We start from the raw sequence: 25362 nt of genomic DNA on the forward strand, positions 1-25362 counted from the left end.
CGGCGCTGCGGCACGTTCGCAACCACCTTGACGCTGCGCCGGCCTGAGGAGCGCTCAGAGAGGGAGAGACTCTCCAGGAGGACTGACGTTGTTAGCTGGGCCGGTAAGGATTCGGTGGTAGGAGTTGGTTTGGCGCTTTGTGGTGCTTGTATAAAGGGTGAGGGTAAAAACTAACCAAATATTTCTCTTCTCCCTCATTGTTTCCCCCCTCCCCCCTCCCTTTTCATTTATTCTTAGCGCTTTATTGATGCTGTGACGGTTTCCAGCTCCAGATCGGGGGGTGGGGAGTCCTGGAGATTTGGGATGGCGTCTGGGGAGGGCAGGGTTTGAGGAGTGGATGGACCTCAGCAGGGTTATAATGCCAGAGAGTCTGTCCTCCAGAGGAGCCATCTGCTCCAAGGGCACTGCTGTGGGTGGCTTGGAGATCAGTTGCAGTTCTGGGATCAGCTGCAATTCCAGATCAGTTGCAAATCCAGTCGCCACCTGGAAGTTGGCAACTGTGCAGATTTGCATTCTCTGAGCGGTGATGGGAAATGAGGGGGGCAGGGGAGGATTGAGAAGCCCCCCCCCAGGAAGGACCAACTTGCCCCCCCCCAAAATCTCTAGGAAATGAGGGGGTTCCTGGGGAGATTGGATGCTGAGGCGCTAAAATGGCCTCCCAAATCTCCATAGAGGAAAGTGGGGGTGGGATGGATGGATGGAGAGTGGGGGAGGGGAAATGTGTGCACGTGCAAGATGGGGGGAGGGGGATCTCACAACGCACGAGGGGAGAGCCTCTAGCGAGGCTCCATCATGGCTTCTCTTTTATTGTTTCCCTTTTTCCTCAGCTACGGAAGTGCCTCTGCTCATTCTGAGCACTATTTCTTTTTTCCCCCTTCATCTTTCTAGGATCCTTTGTGGCATTTTAAAATTTTATTTTGGCATAAGCTTGCATTAGGCTGACCAGTGCTGCATCAGGCAAGGAGAGACTCCATGTGATGGATGAAGTGACTTGCCCAAGCATCTGCTGGAATAAAATTGAATCCCTCTTTCAAGGGGCCACAAAAGCACTGTTTTTTTACTGCCACAGACTACTTGGGGGTGGGGGCCGCCCATTTGGGATCCCTCTCAAGTAGTTCCCCTACCCCAGCGAGAGCCTTGTGAGGGTATCATGTTGCACTCTGTGCCATTTCTGGCCTGGCGGGTTGTTCGTGTTTCCCTCCTCCCCTAGAGGATTTTGATCTTAAGTGAGACAAGCAGCCTGGTTTTACTATGGGCATTATCGGGTTGCACAGGAAAAGGCAATTCAACCTTATCTTGCTGCTTTCATCCATGCAGCGTAATGCTGTGCAGATTTACTTGGAACTGCTGTGAGATTGCATTTCTGGCAAGGTGGAAAACAAATATAAGAAAGTCAGAAGTAAGAATATGATTGAGAACTTGTTCTGACTTGAAATATGCAATGTTTTGGAGCTGATTTCCTATTGGTAACTTCTTTCAGGAAATTAGTTTTCCTTCCTGCCCTAATCTCGTATCTTTTGCAGTGAGAAGGCAGAACTGCTTAGCTAGCCAAGGATGAGGCGGCATTTCCCCAAAATGACCTTGGCTGCTGTAGCTCAGAGCAAGGCAAAAGTTGCACATTTCCTGTGTAGGAGCAAATTTCCATCAAAGTGGTTGCTTGCACTGTATGTTGCTCTTATATACTGGAACAGTATGAAACTTAATGTACCTTTTTGAAGTAGAAATACATTTCACCTTCACATCTGCAGTAAAGGGCTGCATGAATGTGGCTGATTGGCAAGCATTTATAGAAGAAAATGTGCCTGAAAGCTTGCTTAATGAAGTTTCAGATGCACAAAACTGTTATGAGCAGAAGGGTTATAGGGTTAAAGAGAATAAATGCAGGCAAGGCTGGCTCAACTCTGCTAGGGAGATTTGTCAGCTTCCCTGAGGGCACACTTCTGCCATGCTGGGACTTGCTGTGCAACATTACTGTGGCTTCTGATGTGTTCTTTATACCATCAGTAATGCAGGTCTACCTTGCCTTGGGCAGCAAAAAAAAGGGGGGGGGTGAACAGCCCCTCATTTAGGCTTTAAAAATTAACGTGGGCTTAGGTAAAATAATTAAGTTGTACAGTGCTATATGTAGATCCATCAAGGGATACAAATTAAACTTTTATCAAATTTCATAAATCTGATCAGTTACTGCCATGGATTTTCCTGGAGATTATTTGCCTCTAGATAGCCAGTGAAAGTGAGGCCCCCTTCTCTAACACACTCTGCTTCATGTCAGGTGCAAGATATGTACTCCACCCACAAGTTCTGCTTCATGCCAGGTGCAAGACATGTACTCTACCCACAAGTTCTGGTACATGCACGAGAGAGTGGAGAAGGATGTTACTGTCAAGTTGACCCTGCTGTCTCTTCAAGTATGTGCTTAAAGGGAAAGGGATGGCTGGCAGCCTTGGATAATCGCTGCCTGCCAAGGCCAGCCAAAATTTGTGAACTACCTGGGAATTAATATTGTCGGCAATATTTGGTGCTACAGCATCTTGAGTATTAGTGTGCCTGATGGTGTCAAGCACAATTTGTAAGTATCTTGAAATATTATCCATGCAAGGGAAGAAAACTAGGCATCCTCACAGTTATGCAATTTTCAGAAAGAAAGAAGGAAATGACTAAGCAAATGACACATTGAATGGAATTTAAAACTGGCTGCTTGATTGTGGCATTGCTTGGGGATCTTTGCTAGATATCTGGCTAGGAAACAATGCCATGGGCATCATGGCTGCGAGTAAATAAGTGAGATTTTGTGCTTATAGTTGGTCTGTGTCATAGCACAAGGCCTGTTCAACCTGCCAAAGCATTCTCCAGCTGTGCTGTCCTGTAGTGTCTTGCGCAGTTTGTTCTGAGGGGGGAAAGGCTTGCTTGGCAAAATGAATGTGGCCCTAAAAGCCTTGAGTTGACTGTACCTGAGTTGGCCTATCTCTGTAGCTGAGTCATCTGTTATATAACAGGCCATTTGGAACACCTGTAGTCTGCAAGCTTTTTCAAGCTGACTTCTAGCAGGGGAGATAATCTTTCTGAGACTTAAGCTACAGATGGATTGCTCTTCTGGAGAACATCAGCTAGGCATCATGTTGGCAGAAACACGTTTTTATGCTTAGTTTTTGAACAGGTGGGCAGTCTTGATTCTCTGAAGAAATAGACCATTGTAATTTTCCTAAAGGCTCATGGGAAATGGTGTAAGTTTTCACTAATGTTATTTCACATCCTTATTTTACTTTCCGAGATGCAATTCTTGATGCTACCTTTGTTGTGAAGTCGTATTTGGTAGTAAAGCCAGTTTAGCATTTAAACAGTTTAACATGCTTTAAAATGTGCTGCTCATCATTATAATCTGCACGGTTATGGAGAGCAAAATATTAGCTCATACAGTCTATTATGTTTTGGCATAATATGATCAGTATTATTTAATTAGTAACTGATCGAGTAGTGGATTTGGTAACTTAAAGCTTTGGGTAACTTAAATACGCATTTGGAAATCTAACTCCTATTGGAAGCATTGTCTTCATGGTGCTTTTTCTTTGCTTCACTGAAGCAGTGTACAATTTGACAGCATTTTGGAGCACTATTCTGATTGATGCATATGTTTATCCCATTGCACTAAACACACTGTAATTAAATATAGCAAAATTTACATGTATCCTTCAGTCATCTGTTTTGTTAAGCCTTTGAGCCAGGCCCTTAACCCTTATTTTCTGCCGAAGAAACAATACCTAAATATCACTTACACAGAATCACCTGTTGCCAAATTCATTAGCCGGCTTCTGTTTTTCCTTATGTTACTTTGCAGAATGCCATGTATATTGATGACCCTTGGTAAATGGGAAGGAAGAGTGTGTTAGGATGCGTTGTCATACCATCGTGTATATCACGAGGGCCACCCCATTGTGTTCTCTACCCTCTTGGTTTTAAGGGGAGGAGGGGTCTTCGATTCTGATGTGGCCTGGCCCTTCTAAAAACAGCAGCTCTACTGCAGTGTGCTGTGATGGCTGGCACGTAGGAGTCAAAGGAGGCTGCAGTTGCAGTCTGTCACCACTACTTTGCGCGTTGTAAAGCTCCCGGCAAATGATGGTGCATCTCTAAATTTAGCTTGGGGCTTGTTCTTCCTCTGCTTTATGTAAAGTGGTCATCTGTTTCACTTGGTCAGCAGAACATATGACAGCTTCTGAAAATGAAGAGGGGAGTAAAGCTGTGTGTATTAGTTAAGCAGTAGTTTACAAATCTTTATTTGGTCACTTTAACTTTCATATAAAATATACAAAACATACAACAAAGTGATAGTATAGAAGGGATACAGAAAGAAAAAAGGATTATATAACAAATTGTCTAGATCAGAAATAATATAAAAGTATAAAAGACAAATATTTCTCCCCAATATCCCCTCCATTATACTTTTCAAGACTCTGTCTTTAAAATACAATGGTACTTACTTGTATTGGGATACATTTATATTCAACATTTAGGTTTCAAATTTTGTAACTAATCTGTTTTTGTCATTACTACATATTCAGTATTACATATTTTTGCCACTTTTACATACCTGCTATAACTTTTAACAAAATATTTTGATAGATAATATATCAAAATACAAAAGGAAGGCCCATTATATATCTCATAATAAAATAAAATATGTTTCTGCTCAATATCTACTTCCTTATATATTTATATTCAAGATGTTACACTTAAAACTTATTCTGCTTCTACAGTGCAATGCGTTTATGTACAGTTTTTTGAACTGTTTCTCATTCTAAATTTTTCTCCTTGCATAATGCACATTCCATTTCCTCAAATCTCATTGATCTGTTTCTCAAATAGGTTGTTAATTTTGCCATTACTGCATATTCGGCAAGTTTATTTTCCCATTCTTCTACGCTTGGACAGAAGTCTAGTTTCTATTTTGCTGTATGGATGATTCTAACCACTATATTCAAATATTTCTTCCAAAACTTTGGTGGTTTATTAGGCAATATTCCTAGTAGCATATTCTTAGCTTCCATAGGAAATTTAAATTTTAATACGCTTTTAATTTTCCAGTGAGGACTAAAGGTGATAAAACAACCATCAAATACAGAAAAACCTTCCAAAAGTCAGCTTCCCCTTAAGCTTCCAAGGGCCGGAGGGGAGGAGCCTTCACCAAGTCCACCCAGTCTCCACCAAGCTTGTTTGGGGAATATTTTAAACAATGGCTGGTACTATAGCTTAAATTGCTTGCATTTTTAAGGGAAAGTAGTGGTACCCCATCTTGTTAACCTAAATGATAGCAGTGTCCTGAAATTTAATGCTATAAAACCCAGCTACAACCAACATAACATACAAAACTGAGGTTTATCCCATCTCTCTCACCCGTTACTCATGATAAACATGACCTTAAGCTTGTCACATGACTTCACTCTTCTGTGATACACCATACATTAGCCTGCCAACTAATCTGCTCTTGTTCGGGGAAATGCTGATGCTGTGTTGCATTGTTGCTCCACCTGACCCTTCAGAGCCAGTTAATCTGTGCTTTGCAAGCCAGCTTCAGAAAGATTCCAGGCTACAAATACCTGCCTGGGTCAGAGATAAAAAGAGTGATTTTAGTGGGGTGATGTGAAGAACTTCCTTGATAAGAGCTTATTCCTAGGCTCAACTGGAAGGTAATGGAAGATAAGAGTATACTTCACAAGTTACCCTTGTGAAGTTTACTAATGTATTTGCATCTGTACATCCTAGTGGGTTTATGGTAGGCTAGATATGTTTTTCATTTTAAGAGTTAGGATTTTGGCCATACTGGATTAAAATAACTGGTCTCCATTTCTTGAGGGGGGCTGATTGCTACAAGTTCCCTGCATTCTTAATGAAAAGCAACAGTTGTATACAAATGGCTGAATTCTCTCTCGAACATAGCTTTTAGATGAAATGAGACTAGGAGGAGTGCCAGAGAGAACAGTTACGTCTTGGGCTGGTATATTGTTTATGCTTACTGCATTTTTAATCAGACAAGTGCTGCTGTGGCTATCCATCTAATTCCTTGCATGCATTGATTAGCCTGACTGTTAATTTAGGATAATTGAATACTACCTATTTGACAAAGAAAATGCTTAGAATTAGAGATTATGTAGCCCATTTACTTGATAAAATTATTTCATTCCATTACCGTTTTGAATCGTATCCATCTTTTTGATTTGACAGGCAGACTTCTTGTTCTCCTACAGATTGGTTGCTCTTAAGGTCTGCGTTTAATGAACCAACTAGAATTTGGAAGAAGAATCCACTGACTTTTAATAAGCGTGTTTAGGATTGCAGCCCTAGCTTGTTTTTTACCCAGAGTTATGCAATGACTTTGCCTTTGACTTCAGTTTAATTTGATTGCTAATGTGCATGGGTCTGCTATTCTGTGATAGGACCTTATTTTTCTTAGTGAACCCATGGAGTCTGGATTGTAGAAAACTGGGCATCTTCCCTTTTTCATTCATTTAAAAGTATTTTGCTTGCTGTGAGCATGCCAAATCAACAGTGCAGCTTTCCAGCAGTAACTAGGTTGTGAGAGTGGTTTTTTTTTTCTTTAATAAAGAAAGAAGCTGTTAGAAGCTGTTAGAAGCTCTGTGAAACATTCTGTATTGGAGAGCAGTAGTACTAGAGTTCAAGATTTCTACTATCTTCCGGTTTTGTCCTCTTCCCATCCTTTCCTACCACTCTACTCAGTTTCTAGGCAAGGGTCTTTTCAGGCAGTAGAAACAGTAAGCACTTGGATAGTTCTGTTCAGAATAGTAATGCATATTGACCACAGTAATATTATATGGCTACAGTTTTCCATGGGGGGCTATCTTTGATGTAGAATTACCATAACGGTTAATCAAAACTGGAAGGTGGATGTGAAACTATACCCCCCACCCTCTACAGCAGGATTTGAGTATGAGGGTATAGCCTTGTATCCTTGAAAAATCTTGTTGGCCACTAGACTCAAATCCTGCTGTTTTAATGCAAGCCAACATGGCTACCTACCTGAAACTATATCCTTCTAGTAAATCTTGTGTGATTTACTAGAGGGATGAACTTTTGGCTAGCTGCAGAAAATGGCCACAGCCCAATACTCTTTTATGCTGGTCTCAGAGTAGAGTTGTTAGTGAGGCTCAGTTACAAGTCCTTACAGAGAGATGTAGTTGGAATTTCATCTCAAATAACAAATGCTGGTTTCTTCAAGAGAAATTTTTCGGTAGCAAGTAGTTGAAGCAAGTGGAAGGAGCGCTGTTTTAAAGTAGCCTAAACCTTTTTACAGAAGACTATAAATGTAAATTTGGCTACGTAAGAGTATACATTTACTTCATATGCTGAGAAATATTAACAAGCATCACTGCAGCGACCATTTCTTGAATTATATGTTATTTGAAAGTGAGTCACCTGTGAGACTGGAGCAAGAGCTGCCTTATGATTTAAGCTGGGGAGGGTATGTAGACTGTTTGCTGAAATAGCATCCAAATGAGTTGCAGCCCTGTCTGCGAGGGAAGCTGCACGTACTGCAAAGGTCCTGACCAGAGAGGGTGGAGCTTCTCTGGATGATCCAAGCTGTTAAAGAGCTAGCGCACAAAGCCAAAGCTGCTCTGAATAGTCCTGCTGCAGAGATGAAGGATGTTCTAATACTTTGGCGTAATTAACAAAGCTTCAGCTTGCTGAGCGGAGGTCCACTAGTCAGCAGTGGTTCATGTAGTTACTGTAAAGCTGTGTTGGAAAGCCTTCACTGGAAGGGGGCTTGCTTGGGAACAGCTGAGCTGAAAAAGGTCTGTGGGATGGGTTAGTTCCCCTTCTCCTCCCCACCCTATCCCCAAAATAATAGGGTTTGTGTCAGCTGTCTGGCATTAGAAACCTACTATTTGGGGCAGTTGAAGTTCTCTGTTCTGTTGCAGGATGTGGCTTTAAATTGATACAAAATTCTAGACTTAGATTAACATGGAATGGATGTAGCAATATGTCTTAAATGCACAAACTGTTCTAAGAAGAAACACAATGAATGTTCATTCTCCGATACATAAAAACGATACAGATCTTAGACCTGGCTGTGCAAATCCTTTGACAGCAATTTTGTGTTGCTTTAGCAATGCACCATATTAGCAGCAGCTGTTGGAAGGGGTTCCCAAAGTGGCAAACATTAAAATGGCATTTAAATTATAAAGTTTGAGAACCATTGCTCTAAGTGAAAGGCATTGCCATCCTAGGTAGATATATTCCCTTATCAGTTAGGTAGGAGACTGGTTTTGGTGTTTCAGTTTGGTTGTACACTGAGATTTACAGTACAATCCTAAGCAAAGTTGATCCAGTCTAAGTCCATTGATTTAAATGGTCTTAGACTGGAGTAACTCTGCTTAAGATTGCACTCTTTATCTAAATAAATGTTATACCTATTTTTTTGGGTGGAGCTTGCTTGAAAAATGACCCCTCCAACCTCCTTAGATAGTTTTCTCCATGGGGAATAATAATGGAATATATTCAGGATACCCTAATAAAATTCAGTCTGAATAGAGAATCTGACCTGAATATCAGGGATATCAAGTATTTATGATGTTCCTGATATCCAGATAAAGCCAATTCTTTTTTTTCTTTTTTTTTTACTGTGCACCCCCAGTTGGAGGGGGCTGATTAAAACACTCCACTGAATCCACATTTTCCTCTTGAAAGAATCATTTCTATCATGATGCAGTTTTCCTAATTGTTCTTCCCTCTGTTCTTCCAGTACTTAGTAGAAGGTGGATTAAGGATAGCAGAGGTCAGGGTGTTGTGATTCGAGGATGTGCCCACCTCTTGCTAATGTCAAAACTTGACTTTGCTACATGTTCCTCAGTACCTTTTTATTCTTTTTAGGTTAAAAAAAATAAGAACTCAGCAGCCATGTCTAAACCCCACGATGCAGGAACTGCTTTTATCCAGACCCAGCAGTTGCATGCTGCCATGGCAGACACATTCCTGGAACACATGTGCCGCCTGGATATTGACTCAGAACCAGTCCTTGCCAGAAACACCGGCATTATCTGCACAATTGGTAAGTGGGATTTTCTTATAACATTAACACGTTTCGGGGACATCTGTACTGTTCTCAGGGTTTTGGCTGGCGCTCTTTGGCTGCCAGTTTGTCAAATCAGTTGCTTATATGAGCAACCTTGTGTTTTTGAGAGAAGGCTTCAGCGAAATTATAGATGGAAAGTGTGATCTGTTTATCTGATAACTCAATACTAATTATATCCATCATCTACTTATTGTAGGCATTCTAAAACATGCAAAACCTTATGAATTAAAGATGCACAATATTTGCAGCTTGTAATTTCTTGAAAAGGATAGCTCACTTATTGCAATTGTAGCAGTAAGGAGAGTTATACACGTGAGCTGCAGATCGCAGCAGACTAGACAGAGCCAGTCAAATGAAGTCAGTACAAAGCTAAAGAAATAAAATATTGTGGCCATGTGATTTATTGTCACTTTCTGCCCAGCAAATTAAGACTAAGAATCTAATTTTAGCTTGTTCTAGCTTTGTATTCTCTTCTTTCCTTGCTCAAGGTATAATGCAGCTACCTCAAGATACAGCAGCCTAACTCTAATTCTAGAGTTAGAATTAACAACAGTTTTCTGAGTTTCTCTTTGTATTATGCTTTAGGGTGTGTGTGTGTGTTTTTCACAGACACAATAAAGGCAGTATTATAAAAGATCTCCTAGAGTAGCTTGAGATGCTACTGGGGTCTTGTGTTCAGCTGGCAAGTGTCATGGTATCACCTGAAGGGAATCTTGCACAGGAGAAATGTCCAGGCTGCAGGTGCAGCCTATGCAAGGTCCTTTGAATGTTGTAGGGAATAGTGCCACCCAACTGAAGGATCATGTGCACGCTTACCTGGCAACATTTCAGTCGCATACGAAGGTGCTACTAACCATGGGTTGCAGTAGTGGAGTTGCTGTCTTCTGTTAGAAGGTTCTCAAGAGATGCAATACGGAGGAGAACTTGACTAGCTATCCCCCAAAGCTGCAGATTATTTTTCATACCTTTTGTAGGTTTGGTTCTTAGTTGAGATCAGTGCTGCAGGTGACATTTGGCTCCACATAATACTACATCTGCCTCAATGTCCCTTGTCTTACTGCTTTCGTAATCTTATGGTTGAACTGGCACCTACTAACCAAAGTTTGCCTTGAAATTTCTAGGCCCGGCTTCTCGGTCAGTGGAAATATTGAAAGAAATGATTAAATCTGGCATGAACGTTGCCCGTCTCAACTTCTCTCATGGAACTCACGAGGTAAGGACAGATGGGAGGAGAAACGTACGTAACAACGGTTTTTGCTCAGACTATGGCACAAGCTGTGTTTGACCTGAGGAATGAGGGTCATACTAAATGAAAAAAAATCATGCATAGTCCAGATCTGGAGGCTGATGGCTCTTTGGTAGGATATGGCTTAATGCACATTACTTCAAGTCCTCCTAGGTTCATTTCTTGAATTAATTAATTAGTAATGAATTTCTGACGATATCCAGTTCTTTTAAACCCCCATGTAACCTCCTCTATGTAAATGTAACAGTTCATATTTCCATTTATGAAGTTCCCTCTTGGACTAAGTGCAGATTTGAAGTGTGTTTTCTCGAACAGCTTTCAGACGCTAAGAGAGGTAAAAGCTCTTAGTGATAAATGCAGTGTTATAAAAATAGCTCTTGCAGGAAGGGTTACATTAAAAACTAGGTGGGTACAAGTGCCAAGTGGCCTTTGGACGCACACCAGCAAATGTAAAAAAAAAAAAATCTGCTTCCTAATTATTTCAGGGCATTTAGGAAGGTGCTGTGGCTCAGTCGTAGAGCACCTTCTTGACACGTAGAAAGTCGCAGGTTCAAACCCTGGCATCCAGTTAAAAAGGACCAGGTGGTAGGTGATGTGAAATACCTCTTCCGGTGAACCTGGAGAGCCGCTGTCAGTCAGAGCAGACAATACTGCACTTGATGGACCAAGAGTCTGATTTAGTAGAAGGCAGCTTCATGTATGTTCATGTGGTCACCCGCTAAAGGTCACTCCTGAGTTACTAGATATTGCTGATGCCTGTGTGATTTATAAAGAAGATCTTAAAACACATTCACACTTGTAGCCACTACATCTTTCTGTTAGAAGTGAATAAACCAGACTGTGATACTACAGCTAACTGGGTTCGGGTCAGTTATGATGTCCATTGAAAACTACTGCCACCTTCTGCTGAGATGATCTTTGTAGCCACTGCTATCCGGGGCACTTACAGGCTGCTCCTTGCTGAAGCAGATCTGTAAGGAGTCCTAATTATTGCTGATAAAGAGCATGGCAGTGATAAGATGTAGATGTTACAAGGGGTTTTGCAAGTGACTTTGGAATGCAGCACTCCTTGACAGGACCCTGGTCTTTTAAAAGGTTAAGGCTGCAAGAAATGCATGTAAGTGGCAGTAGAGGGCAAGGCCTCTTCTATAAATAAAAACAGCCTTCTCACTGTTACCAGTGGCCTGGAAGGCTCCCATTTCCGACTGCAACTTTCCTTAAAGGCCACCTAAATGCCTGTGGGCTGGCTTCTGTTACTTCCTAAAGGTCAAGCTGCAATCTGGGCAGTGCCTTACTGAGACCTTCATCTTAGTACATTCAGTGTTCTGCACTCTGTCTGGCTTGCCCTTTAAACTGTGCATTAGGATACTGCGTCAGTCTTAAATGATACCCTCTTAATTTATAAATTAATCAACTAGCCTTAGTTTTTTTTAAAAAGCAGAATAACCACAAATAGTGAAGAGTGCCCATTTACCTTATCTCACTTACCAGAACTTCATCTACTGTCTCGGTGTCCCAGTGTCGGTTCAGAACAGGGGTTCCCCAGCCCTTTTGCACCTGCAGGCACCTTTGGAATTATAACACATGGTCGTGGGCGCAACTACAAAATGGCCACCACAGGAGGGGGCAGCCAGCCACAACTATCAAGGAATGAGGTTGTGGATGATTCCAGTAGTAGGTCTTCAACATATCAGGCCGAAGCTTTGTATAACAGGATGCCTTTTTAAATGAACATATTTTAAAATACTTTCTTGCATACCTACCAATTACCTTAAGTCATGCAGTAAAGTTGGTTGTTACGGTGGTGCTAGCTGAGGCCAAAGCAATTTTTTAAAAAAATGCACAGCAATCAGATCTCCTCTGGCCAATCACAACCCCTGCTGGGGAAAATTTCTGCCTGGCCCCATCTGCTTTCTAAAAACGCCTAGCGCCAGACAAGGTGCTGGTGGGCTCCATGACATCTGTGGTGCCATGTTGGAGACCCCGGTTCATAAATTAGAAATGGGGTATACAGTCGGTGTAATTCAGATTGCTTACATTTCTGGGTTAACAGTGGCAAAATGAGCTCTTTCGTCACTGTTCCGTGTTTTTGTCTAGAGAAGCTTCTCTTGTGGATGCTTTGCTTGACCTCTGTCCCATAGCTTATACTAAAATCAGGCAATTAATGTGTTATCTCTCCCCAAACCACTAAGCAAATCCTTTCTTGTCACATTTCCATATAAAGTAGACATGAACAAGGATGAGTTGTTCCGAATCCTGCAACTGATAGCTATGAGTCAAAATTTACATAACCTTGATTGTGAACTTTGTCTACTGCATGCTGTGGTTTGATCTAGATAAGCAAACAGTTCTTCCATGAATAAGCTGTGAAGAAGTTATCTGATAGAGAGGAACTACTCTGAATTGGATTGACTAGGGTTGAAGGCTATTTGATCAGGGTCCTTTGCATGCATGTTTCAGCTGAACCTGTGATTGTAGCATTTGCTAAAGCTGAAAGTTTGGCAAACTTGACACGGATACAGTTACCTAAAATTGCAGTTGAATACATGGCTGACATTTTAGGTAGTGGATGAAGAGTAGCGCTGGACTTGTTAACAAAATCCATGCTATATTGTCGAAGGCTTTCACGGCCGGAGAACGATGGTTGTTGTGGATTTTCCGGGCTGTATAGCCGTGGTCTTGGCATTGCAGTTCCTGACGTTTCGCCAGCAGCTGTGGCTGGCATCTTCAGAGGTGTAGCACCAAAAGACAGAGATCTCTCTGTGACACTGAGAGATCTCTGTCTTTTGGAGCTACACCTCTAAAGATGCCAGTCACAGCTGCTGGCGAAACGTCAGGAACTGCAATGCCAAGACCACGGCTATACAGCCCGGAAAATCCACAGCAACCAAAATCCATGCTCTTTAGTCTCCAGAGTAGCATGGAGTAGGAGTCTTCAATCATTCTCACTTATGCTGTGAAACGAATTGGCAACATACTGATGAACCAAGAGGCAGACGCTACAGGTTTGGCTATGAAGCATTTTGAACGTTAAGATACCGTATACCAAGGAAACAGGTGCTTTATATTCTCTAACTGGATATTCTTCCCTATTAGTATCATGCAGGAACCATCAAGAATGTGCGAGAAGCTACTGAGAGCTTTGCTTCCAATCCTATCACCTACAGACCTGTTGCTGTTGCACTAGATACTAAGGGACCTGAAATTCGTACTGGACTCATCAAAGGTGTAAGTTTCTGAACTGCTTTGTGTGTATTTCCTACTGTACCAGTGGGGGTCACTGAGGGAGGGTTACCTTTTTCTAATATAAGGCTTCCTGACCTTCATAAGAACCTTGTTGCATTTAGAAATCTGTGGCAGCTGTCAGGATGGCAGTTCCATTAATGATTGATGTGTTATTCTAGAGCGGCACAGCAGAAGTGGAGCTTAAGAAGGGGGCAGCTCTGAAAGTGACCCTGGACAATGCCTACATGGAGAAATGTGATGAAAATGTCCTGTGGGTGGATTACAAGAACCTCATCAAAGTTGTAGAAATTGGCAGCAAAATCTATGTGGATGATGGTCTTATTTCACTGCAGGTTAAAGAGAAAGGTATGTTCAGGAGGGACTCCAGAATAAAATAGCCAGACCATAAATACGAAACATGCTTGCATACTAAAGTTGGTTGACAAACAGCCCTGAAGTATTTAAAAACTAGCTGTAGTTACTAAAATATATGAAGCTGAGCATAGATGTGGCAAAAATGTTTAAAATAATAGAAGAGCACTGACAGGACTAATCTTGGCTGTAGCGGCTAGTGTGCTGTAAAGCATAATATTAACATGTTAACTAGTTGTGCAATCTAGATTTGGGATTCAGGAAAAATGCTGGATTTTTGCTCATCTGGCTAAATCTAGCTTTCCCAAATCAAGTTAGAGAATCTGGGAACCTGGATCCAGACCCATGGGTAAATCCGGGAAATGGGGCTTCAGCCTCTGGCTGGCGCCTTCCTGGGCTTCTCTTGCTTTTTATTCCCAAGAGGGCAAAGAGAGGGAGGGAGGGTGAGTGGGCAATCCACGCAGGAGCTCTCCTTTCTGCCTGGCTTCTGAGAGTGACACTGGTTCAGCTGGGCTACGTTGCAACAGTATCCCTTGCTTCAGTCTGGTTTGGGTGGAATTCTCTGTTTTGACATAATTCTCTGGTTGACGTTGGTCCCCTTGATACATTTTGGTTTGCGGGGGGGGGGGGTGTCTATCAATTCCCTTGCTTCAGTTTAGTTCTGTTGGGCTTCCTTTTGCATTTGAGAGTGTGCCTTTGGTCCGTGTGTTTCTGCCTGAGAGCCTGGTTGGAAATGTTTCCCCCATAGGAAATATTAGAGAGTGGCTGGTGGCACCTTCTTCAGAGGCCCATAGAATTGGGCCTTGGGGTCCAGTATTCCTGAAACGTGAAAGTCTTTAGAGGACATTCAGGAATAGGTTCCCCACAAATTTGGTGGAATTTGCATGAAAAATGATACACACACACACACACACACACACACACACACACACACACACACACACCCGGATAACCCCCAGATAGTTTTCCCCATGGGGAATAACGGCCAAATAAATCCAGGATTCTTTAATCTGTCTTAAACAGATCAGAGAATCTCTGGATCCAGATTTCCTGGGGGGAGGGTTGGTGCGACCCCTAACATTAACTGCTTGATAGCAGGTTATTTGTTGCTCAGTTAACAGGCTCTGTGAGAAGGTGTGGTTGGAACAGACAAGGGGAAACCTAGCATTATATAAATACGCAGTTTATCAGGAAACTTGGTTAATGTGCTGCTACTTGGAATTTTGTGCAGGTGCTGACTATGTCCTCACTGAAGTTGAAAATGGTGGCTCGCTAGGCAGCAAGAAAGGAGTCAATCTTCCAGGTGCTGCAGTAGACCTTCCCGCTGTTTCTGAGAAGGACATCCAGGATCTAAAATTCGGCGTGGAGCAGAACGTGGACATGGTGTTTGCTTCCTTCATTCGCAAAGCAGCCGATGTTCATGCTGTCAGACAAGTGCTGGGCGAAAAGGGAAAGAATATCAAGATCATTAGCAAGATCGAAAACCATGAGGGAGTCCGCAGGTAAGCTAACTCTGACCCTGCTCCTCTAGTTCCCTCCTTGTTCAAAGGGCATTGTCCTGCATGGAGACTTGCTCTAACGAGTCTAGTTTAATCTAAAATTCGATTATCCCTTCAGTCAAACGTCACGATTTACAGTGAGTTTCCTCTGCTGAAGGATAAAAATAAGAGATGACATAGTACTCAGCAGTCTGTGTTGTCAGGTATTATCTGGAGGATCCCTGGGGAACTGCTGCAGCCATTCTGCTTGCAGAGCAAGTCTCTGCTAGAAGGGGTAAAGTCTGGCCTGTATCATATGCAAGAACCTTGAACAAAATTATAAGCTTGTTGACTTAGTGGTTCTGTGGCCTGGGACACAGTTCTGGATGTGATTGCTACAAACACTGATGGGCCTGGGCCTGGGCCTGGCTCTTGAGCATGTGTGTGCCCTGTTCAGATAAGATGTTATGCACCCATGCACCAAAATAACATTCAAATGCAATACAATTTTTTTTGCCTTGCAGGTTTGATGAAATTATGGAGGCTAGTGATGGCATTATGGTAGCTCGCGGCGATCTTGGCATTGAGATTCCAGCCGAAAAAGTCTTCCTTGCCCAGAAAATGATGATTGGTCGATGCAACAGAGCTGGCAAACCTATCATCTGTGCTACTCAGGTGCTTGGAACAGGCTTTGTAATCACTGCTATGCACTCTTGAGAGAGGCCAAAGTTTTGACATGCTTGTAAATAATACTCGAACAACTTGTGCTTTTGGCCAGTAAGCATGAAAGCATTGAGAGTTTTGTTTTAGATAGACTGAAACAAGTGTGGAGTGGACCCATGACGACCTGTTGCCGCTGCCGCCTCTTCAGTGCAACGCCACTTGCCCACTTTCTTTTTGTAGCATAGGCTGGGACAACAGTTGGGGAAGGAAGCAGCGTTGCCACCTTCTGGCCACCATTGCTTATAACAGGCACCTGGAGAAATGAAGGAAAAAGCAGTACCAAGGTTGCTTACTCTTCCACCACCACCTCTTCCTACCATCACCTCTTATTTGCCTTTTCTCCCTGGCTGGCTTGTGGTTGTGGACTGAAGGAGACAGCTACTCCGCTGCCTCCTCATTCTGGCTGCTGCTCCTGTGTCTTTAAAAGTATGGAAGTGAAAATAAAGATTTTTGACCAGAGTTTATTAACTATTCTACAAAGCTGGCATTATAGTGTCCTATCCATCCATAGTCAAAAAGTTTATTTGTAAAGGTTTGAGGGGAAAATGAACCTTGTTTACAGTGTTGAGCAAGAAAAATCAAACTTCTCGAATCTATGATAATTTGATTTGCCTGACACCTACGGCATTTGTCTGCTGTCAATCTATAAAAATACATGTACGTTTTAAGCAGCCTAGAATGGCATGTGGCTAAATTGTTGTAAGTTTAACGTAAACGAGTCCGCTTCTCTGACAGCTGAAACTGTTTTCTCACCAGATGTTGGAGAGCATGATTAAGAAGCCACGCCCAACACGTGCAGAGGGAAGTGATGTAGCCAATGCTGTCCTAGATGGAGCAGACTGTATCATGCTCTCTGGTGAGACCGCCAAAGGAGACTACCCCTTGGAGGCTGTTCGTATGCAACATCTTGTAAGTGATAACGATTTGGCTTTTAAATAGTAGTATGTGGATGGCTGCCAGGAGCTTTGAAAGCATCTGGAATAGGATATTCCTACTATATATTCATATTACGTTGGAGTTTCTGGGCCTTCTGTCTTCTAAAGTAAGACCTATTGCTTGGCCATTTCATAGTTTGCTTGGGCAAATTAATTGCCTCCATGTCACTGCTTTTTGGGTTTTGCTTGGGGGGCAGGGGGGTGCTTCCAATTACATTTTTGAGGAAAAGTAATATCTGATCAGACCCCTAGAATCCTGATGTGGTGAGGCTGGGCTGTGGCAGTTTCCTCCTTTATGTTCAGCTGTTGGCCCTTGGACCATGTTGTTAAAAATGTAATGCATGACTGACCTTTTACATGTTTAAACTGCCAGAAAACTCTCTGCTCTGCTTGGAATTCTCCAGTTTCCTATTGACAACCTGACACTGAGTACCAGAATTAAAGTACTGATTGTGTTGGCTGCCTGCTGTGAGTTACAGCCCAGATAACCTACTAGTAAGAGAGCTGCACTTCAAATTAGCTTATTCCATTCAAGTTCAGGTAATAGAGGGGTTCTAACATGTCTTCATGCTGTTCTCCTTGTAACCTGGCAAACACTAAGAAACAGACACAGGGATCAGTTCGTCTGAACCGATGGCAGATAGGCTTACCCTGGCTACTAACTCTCTAAAGCATCCTTTTCGTTGCTTGATCACAGAAGTTGACTTTATTGGCCTTCAGTTGCTTGCTGTGGCAATGAGATTTTACAATATGCTTTACGCAGTGTGAGATATGGTCCTATGCACAGTTATCTGGAAATCCTTCTGAGTTCATTGGAAATTTAAAGTAATTGTGCATAGAACTGTAGCATTACTGTGGTTGAAATTAGGGGTACTAGCATTCTACTGAGAAAAGAAGACCCTTAGTATGACAACATCTTCCAGGGTCAGATATATGTATTTTGTTTTGGATGACCTTGTCTTTTAAGTTTCATGATGGAATTCATCTCCACTAGCTTCATTTTAACATGCATTCTCCCATGGCAGAAGGGAGAAAGATATGGAACCCTTAAAGACAGGAGGTATTCTCCCCCACACTCAACACTAGTAAGTGAAACAAATGACCGACAAAGAATGGTTTTGTTTAGTCTTAGATCTAAAACCTCTCTGTTCCCAATTATAATGAAATTGAGCTGCAAACAAAGTAAGCTCAGGGAAAACTAAAATTTGTGAAATCTGGCAAAGCTAAGATGCTCAAAGAAAGCACAGTTGTTGCTAGGCTTAGTATTGGGCAGCTCTTTGGGACATTGACCCGATTTAACAAAAGCCTTCTAAATGCAGCTTGGCCTATTTGTTTGGCAACCTAAATGACGAAGGTAATGCCAGTTTAAACAGTTAGGAGTTTTTAATTTTAATTCCTTGCCTAATCCTTACTACGTGTGAGACATGTAGATATGTTGCCTGTCAAATGTGCCCCAGTAGAGAAATATTAGTAGGTACAAATACTCTGCAAAACAGCACAGCCTCTTAGTTTCAACCGTACTGCTTCCAGTACTTGATGCTCCTTGTTTTGTGTGATTTTTGGAAAACCTCTGCCTACACTGTGCAACACTGGTTCTAGAACTCAGCCCAGTTCTTTTTTGTGGAGAGAATGTTTTATCTGTAGGGGCAATGTTCAGTTATCTCACATACTGCCACTTCAGAATGCAGAGTGTATCTGGAAACAAGTTTGACATCTCATCTGTCCGAACGAGGCTGTATTGAACTGCTGCCTTAGGTAGCTTTGTGGATGAGTGTTTGATAAACGTAAGGCCTGACGAAGCAACTTTACAGCTGACACTGAGCATGTGTGGCTCTGATTATTGAGGTAACTAACTAAAGTGGGTTTTCTGGCTTCCTACTGTCCTGTACACCTGCTCCTCTTCTATAAAATGGGCCTAATTTGCCTCATAAGGCTGAAGAACAAGAATAAATTACAGTTCTTGCACTGAAGGCACTATAAAATTTGTCATGCTATAAATAACTCGATCAGATTATCTAATCATTAGATATGTAGCTAAAATCCCTGAGTTAATTCTCTGCATGCTTTATAAAACTCTGCAAGTCTCTGTTTTGGCTGGTAAGAACTTATGTGGCTCAATCTAAAATTGAATGTGGGATGTACCTTGTCTATAGACTGGCAGTTCAAAGCCGTCCACTGGCAGCCGTTTAAATTGCAGCATTGTACTGAAAATAACAATTTCCTAGTGTGAGATTTCAGTAGCTTGCAGTGTTTGGATTCTGGCAGTCCTGCACATTGGCTACCAGTTGCCTTGACTGCTAAATGGAATTGACATGAGAATTTACAGCCAAAAAAGACTTGATTTCCTCTTAAGGGGCTAGGTGGTGCAGTAGAAGGACTTAGTCACCCGACGGTAGTTTCTGGAGTCCTTTTCCTTAGGGTGAAGTGTTTGACTAGCACTTCATGACCAAAATAAAAATCTTGACCCATTCAATGGTCTAGTGATGCTGCTTTGCAGTTGTGCATTAATCTGTCCAGAATTCAGGCGCTGTGCATAAGGGTCTTTATCCACTGGACTTTTAAACCAGGCCTGGACCCTGTGCATGCCAGGCACCACTCATTTTTAACGTGAAAACTGAGCATTCACACCACCTGGTCTCTTAATCCTGCATGCAAGGCTGACAAATAAGCACTTAACGCTCATCACAGATTAACTTGATCATATCACTCTGGTGTATCTCTTTCCTTCCTTCTATGTTGCTCTTCTTTTCCTCCCTCCCTCTTACTCTGGCCCACAGATTGCTCGTGAGGCTGAGGCCGCTATCTATCACCGTCAGCTGTTTGAAGAACTTTTCCGCATCACTGCTAACAACAGGGACCCTGCTGATGCCATGGCTGTAGGCGCGGTGGAGGCCTCATTTAAGTGCTTAGCTGCAGCTCTGATAGTTTTGACAGAATCTGGCAGGTAGGGTTCAGTTAGGCAGATAACTAGAATTTGTAAGATAACCCATCATTCATTCCAAAGTGGTCATCTAAAAAAATCGAGCATCTGCTTCACACCGGTGGTTCATGCAAGGTGCAAAACCCATCGCCTGTAACTAAAATCCTCAGTCTTTCATCCTTCTAGCACAGCAGGATTTGAGGTAGGTAGGAGCAGAGCGAGAGTGACTGGCAGTTGTGCATGAGCGAGTGTAAAGATGACGGGCAGAATGGAGTGGGGTGACTTGGCAGATGTTGCCTTTCCAGAAAGGAGGCTTCTCCTTGTATCTCTGCTGCATGTCTGGATGCAGTTCAGATAGCACACCCCGGTTGCCCTTGTTGAGGGTGTACAAACCAGCTTTTTGGCTGGACTTGCCCAGTCAACATACTGGCAACTTGGGTTTGCTGGGTTTTCCCCCCTGGCTTAATAAGCTTTTAAGTTCTTTGCAAGGGCTCTGCCAAGTATAGCTCCCCACCTTCACTCATGCCGCTAGTGGTGACTGACATGAATGTCGTCTTCCGGACGCGTGTTGCTCTTATAGATTGCTCGCGAAGCAGAGGCAGCCATCTTTCACAGGCAATTGTTTGAAGAACTCCGTCGGCTGGCCCCCCTGAACCGGGATCCTACCGAAGCTGCCGCTGTTGGCGCTGTGGAAGCTTCCTTCAAGTGCTGCAGTGGGGCCATTATCGTCCTCACCAAGTCTGGAAGGTAGGAGGTGGAAGGTTCTGCCAGAAGTCACAAGGACTTCAGTTGTACAGGTGGCCCGATAAGCAACGTAAATCCGTCTTCTGAATGTCTGCCTCTGCTGGAAAAACTGGGACTTCAAAATTCTGGGTGGAGGAGAGTATCTAGCTGCATTTCTGCTTTCTGCTTTTTCTTTTACCTTCACCTCAGGGTTGTTGGTACGTGAGACTGTGATCCTGTTTTTCCAAAGCAAGTCTCAACATGGCTTACAGCAATAAAACAGTGGTTTTTATTTTGTATCAGATCTCATAGCAAAAATGTAGCTGACAGCACATGGATTCCTTCCAGAGAGTGAGCAGTGAAAAGCTCATGTAGCCAAGATTATGAAAGGTAGAATAAAAAGCCAAGGCTGCAAAAGTTGAATCCTGGGCTGAGACCAGCAGAAGGGTGGAACAAGCACTGAAGATGTGGTGGAATATGAAGGAGTAGAGTGGCACTGAAAACTGAAGTGAAAGTGCTGAATGGGGCTCCTTTGGGAAGAGCTTGAGGGCTATGCTTCTACCGTCTAGGGAGCCCTGCTTTGAGCAGCCACAGAGTCCTCTTCCCATGAACAGGGAGCAAAGCAGCTTCGGTTCTTAATGTGTGTAAAAGTTCAAATGACGTGCCGCAATCCCTACTATTTCAGGTGAGGAAGTGGGCCACTGGTGAAGTACATCAGACCCTTATGGTGTCAATTACTGAGTTTGGGGCTAAATGAACATGGCCAAAATACTTTAAAGAATTAAAATCAGAAAATGGCCCCATATAATTGGAGTTTGGCAACAGAACAGTCTAACAGGACACTAACCATATGGACTTCACACAAATACGGAATGGCGTTGCTAACTTGGTATTGGTCAGTAATAGACTTTTACAAGATTGTAGTAGATAGATGCAGAAAGATGGATCAAAGATTTTATGGACAATAAAATAGTTTCTCTAGTCCATAAAGATCAGGCCTCTCAAATCCCCATCAACCTTACCCAAGGCTGCTTCTGTAATAACCTGAACCAGAAAGAAGATTACAGAACTCAAGTATACAAGACAGCTGTTGCATAAACCATTATCTTAAGGAACTGTGAGAATTTAACTGGTGCGTCATTCCTATAGAAATTAGCGGCATAGGGAAAAGTGAGAAGTACAGTTCGGTTACATCTAATGTGTGGGCATTGCTGTTCACCATCTGCAGTTTCTCAGCCCAGGAATGCCTGTGCCATTTGGAGCTAGAATCAGCGCAGAGTTCATGGCAAATTATGCCTTGTGAGAGGCACAAACTGCCCAGGAACATGGGATTGCCCAAGGGATGGCTGAAGCAACTTCACAAATTTCTGTTTAAAAAATAAAGTGGAGAACAGAGTGAAAGGGGAACCTTTGCATCTGATCAGTGGATGGCTGTAGATTATGCCTTGACTCGGTTAAGCTCTACACAGATGGCTCCACTGCATTTAAGCATATAGCACAGTTCTGTCCTTGTACCCTTAATGTTCGCTTGTAAAAGATTACTGCCAGCCTTATACTTGACCTTTCTGAAGAAATCTGAACTTGCAAAGTCTAATTTAGCTCTGGTTTCTATTTCATCTGGGTCGTCCTGAGCTGCAAAGATTTTTTTAATACTCTATTGAGTTTGAACTTTCAAATACTGAACAGTTACCTTGAAGACAGCAGCAAATTAAGAAGGGAACAGCCCTTTTCTGTTTAGATTTTGAGTCCTATACTGATTGTGCTAATTTATGCTGTAGGTTTTTATTCTTTGGGACAGAAATCAACAAAAGTGACTACTGTAGTTTGCCAAAGCCATGAGGTGCATGTCCAAGCAGAGTCTTCTGCTTACATTCTACAGGGTAGCAGTAATTTCCCCATTTAAAAGCTGGGTAAGGTGGTGGTTGTAGTTTGCGTTTCCTATATGTCCAATTTAGGCACTGTAACATGTCAACTCCCTGTCCAGTTCAAAATTATATTCTGTTATTAGGTTGGCAGAGGTAGAATTTCTCTGCCGTAAGGAATCACATATATGGGACAACTACGTTTCTAGAGCAAATCCTTTCTGTTGAGTGCTCCAGTCCCTATCCTCATATGGAACTTGGCACAGCAGTCAGCAACGCGCTTGGAAATCAAGAATCTGATCTCCTTGACATTTTATGTCAAAAGTCACGATGGCACATGAATGGCTTGTCACTGGTCTTCCAAGCTTTTACTGTTTAAAACAAATTTATCAAATGCATCAGCATGAGGCAAATTTAACAAAGTTTAATTGATAGGATTTCCTCTCTTTGCCGGAACCCCAAGTGCATACACTATCCTGTATGCCACACACAAGGGAGAAAAAACAGACCTGTTTGAGCTGCCAAAATGCTGGCAATCTTTGACTTACTCGCAGACTGCACACATCTCTTCAGCGTAGTAGAGAGGGGTCTTTAATGCTGGGAATTACCCTGGCTTTAACGGTTTCTGGATGTTCTATAAATGCAGATCTCTGGAGAAGGGCACTTAAAATAACAGCAGTATCCATTTTACATAGATTAAGCTGCAGCAGATGAGATACCAAAGGGCACCTCTGTCCATATAGAATCAGTCTTAACTGGCTTCTGACTTTGCTTTTGTACTGGGGATCCATTGTGTGCCTTTGCCCAACCCAGGGAGGCTTGAAGTTTTGGATGGTGATTGAGCCAAGTGTGTGTTCTGTTTCCTAGGTCTGCTCACCTAGTGTCAAGGTACCGCCCACGCGCCCCCATCATTGCTGTGACCCGTGATGAGCAGACGGCCCGCCAAGCACATCTGTACCGTGGCATTTTCCCTGTGCTGTGCAAAGAGCCAACCCATGATGCCTGGGCAGAAGATGTCGACCTTAGGGTTAACCTGGGTATGAATGTTGGTAAGTAGTCGTCCTTGGTTCTGCTGTCCCATACCGTAATTTGCACGCAAGCTTTAAGGAATGCCTGTGCAGGAGCTTTTCTCTGGTAACTTTTGTTTTTTTTGTAACAGTACTTGGTGTCTAGCATAGCACACCCAGTCTTTAGACCCCACTATCAACGATAGCGTTAGCGAGTTTTAGAATCACTAAAGTCAATATGCCGCTGTGGTCCTGCATTACATTTGGACATTTGGTGCTGCTTCCTTGAACAGGAGAACCGTGCTTTTCTGTTTCCCCTTGGTCATACACACCTGCAAGCATTGCTCTTGTAGCCGTCAAGGCTCATCTTCACTACTTTTCCGCTTCTTTCTAGGCAAAGCTCGGGGATTCTTCAAGACTGGCGATCTGGTCATCGTGCTTACAGGATGGCGCCCTGGGTCCGGCTTCACCAACACCATGCGCGTGGTGCCAGTTCCATAAACATCAAGCCCAGCAATCTCATCTCTTCCCTACTGTCTTGGCACCTTCCCCTTGCAATTAGACCAGCATTTGCTTGCAGTATTGTCCTTGTCTGTAGAGTGGGTAGAGGCTGCCCAAAACCACCGAGTGCAGTAGCTGGGGAAAGAGACTAAGTCTAGAAATACTTGAAGTAGTTCTCTGAAAAGCAGAACCGTGTCCATTTCTTCCCTTTCCTAGGGTACCTGGCCTTATTGGTTAGGAGCCAGCCTTAGAGTATCTAGCGTAGTAACTTGGGCTGCCTGGTGCCCTGCAGCTCCCTGGAGCGCAGTGGCCCTCTGTGGCAATGGTGCTGGTCTGGCTGGCCGGTAAGGCATTTATGCAGTTGCTTGACGCCTAACCTGCCAGTCCTTCTCCCACTCCAAGTCTCCTTTCTGTAGTCTGGACTCCACCCGAACACTCCAACTAGGAGCTACACTCGACCGCAGCTCTCTAGCTCTTGCAGTATCTTGCTAATCTTGACTGGTCCCTGTGCGTAGGCAGGGCTCTGGTACAGTGCAACCTCACCTCTTGTTGCATAAATCACTTGGATATCTAAATGTACACTCCAGTAGGCAGCATAGAAGGCAGTACTTGCTCACCCCTTTAAAGTTTCAGAAAAACAGTTCTCAAACGTGGCTGTTGTGTCATCTTTTTTTTGGTACAGCCAAAGGAGAGTAGTGGAAATGAGTGTTTAGGGTGGGGGGATCTTGCTTCAAGAGTAACTTGAGCTAAAGATTACCGCATGTTAGATAATGTAATGGGATGTAATTACACAAGGCAGATTCAATATATGGTACTTAAGAGGGCTGAGCAGTGCAGTCGGTTGTTCCACTCAGTGCACTCCCACATCTTCAGCTGCTAAGAGCTGCTTGTACGCCTGTTGCAGTGTTTGTGTTTGTGTTCGAGTTGAATCATGTTTCCTGAAAGCACTGTCCTTTGGAAATCTGGATAAGTTACCTCCTGTAACAGGTGAATCAGGTTGTCAAGTACAACTTCGTACATCAATAAAGCAGAGCTCACTCCTATTATTGCTTGTCTTTTTTTCTAGTGCACACGTTCTTCCCTTTTATGTAAGTTTGGCAGCTTTACACCTGGGTATGCTGGCTATAACCACCCTCCTGTTCTGAGGCTGAACTTGGGGTGGGGGAGAGGGCAGTGCAGAATGCGGAGCAGGAATACTGTTCTAGACCCAGCCTAAACATAACACACGGAGACATCTGTTCAAACTCTAGCTTCTTTGAATGCAAAACATTATCACTCTTACTGTACT

The 25362-nt window shown here is 43.0% G+C and overlaps 1 protein-coding gene across 3 annotated transcripts; it reads left to right on the forward strand.

Moving 5' to 3' along the window:
- Nucleotides 1-25117, forward strand: PKM (pyruvate kinase M1/2). Of its 3 annotated transcripts, none has more exons than XM_055002195.1 (11): nucleotides 1-103; nucleotides 8881-9058; nucleotides 10204-10295; nucleotides 13425-13556; nucleotides 13733-13919; nucleotides 15157-15427; nucleotides 15928-16078; nucleotides 16883-17035; nucleotides 19839-20005; nucleotides 23434-23615; nucleotides 23968-25117. In XM_055002195.1, exons 2-11 carry the CDS (start codon nucleotides 8908-8910, stop codon nucleotides 24072-24074), a joined length of 1593 nt encoding a protein of 530 aa, XP_054858170.1. In that variant the 5' UTR covers nucleotides 1-103; nucleotides 8881-8907; the 3' UTR covers nucleotides 24075-25117. The 3 variants fall into 3 exon arrangements, with proteins under 3 accessions (XP_054858170.1, XP_054858169.1, XP_054858171.1); XM_055002194.1 differs by lacking the exon at nucleotides 19839-20005 and adding an exon at nucleotides 20562-20728; XM_055002196.1 differs by lacking the exons at nucleotides 1-103; nucleotides 19839-20005 and adding exons at nucleotides 140-157; nucleotides 20562-20728.
- Nucleotides 25118-25362: the final 245 nt, after the last annotated feature.

The sequence above is a fragment of the Eublepharis macularius genome, chromosome 18 (assembly GCF_028583425.1).
Source record: "Eublepharis macularius isolate TG4126 chromosome 18, MPM_Emac_v1.0, whole genome shotgun sequence".
Lineage (NCBI taxonomy): Eukaryota > Metazoa > Chordata > Lepidosauria > Squamata > Eublepharidae > Eublepharis > Eublepharis macularius.

Bases quoted from the DNA above. Each gene is read 5' to 3' on its own strand.
- PKM (XM_055002195.1), top strand. From the start codon at position 8,908: ATGTCTAAACCCCACGATGCAGGAACTGCTTTTATCCAGACCCAGCAG. The intron at 10,296-13,424 runs GTAAGGACAGAT...CTTCCCTATTAG, and splicing joins TCTCTCATGGAACTCACGAG to TATCATGCAGGAACCATCAA. The intron at 13,557-13,732 runs GTAAGTTTCTGA...GTGTTATTCTAG, and splicing joins GTACTGGACTCATCAAAGGT to AGCGGCACAGCAGAAGTGGA.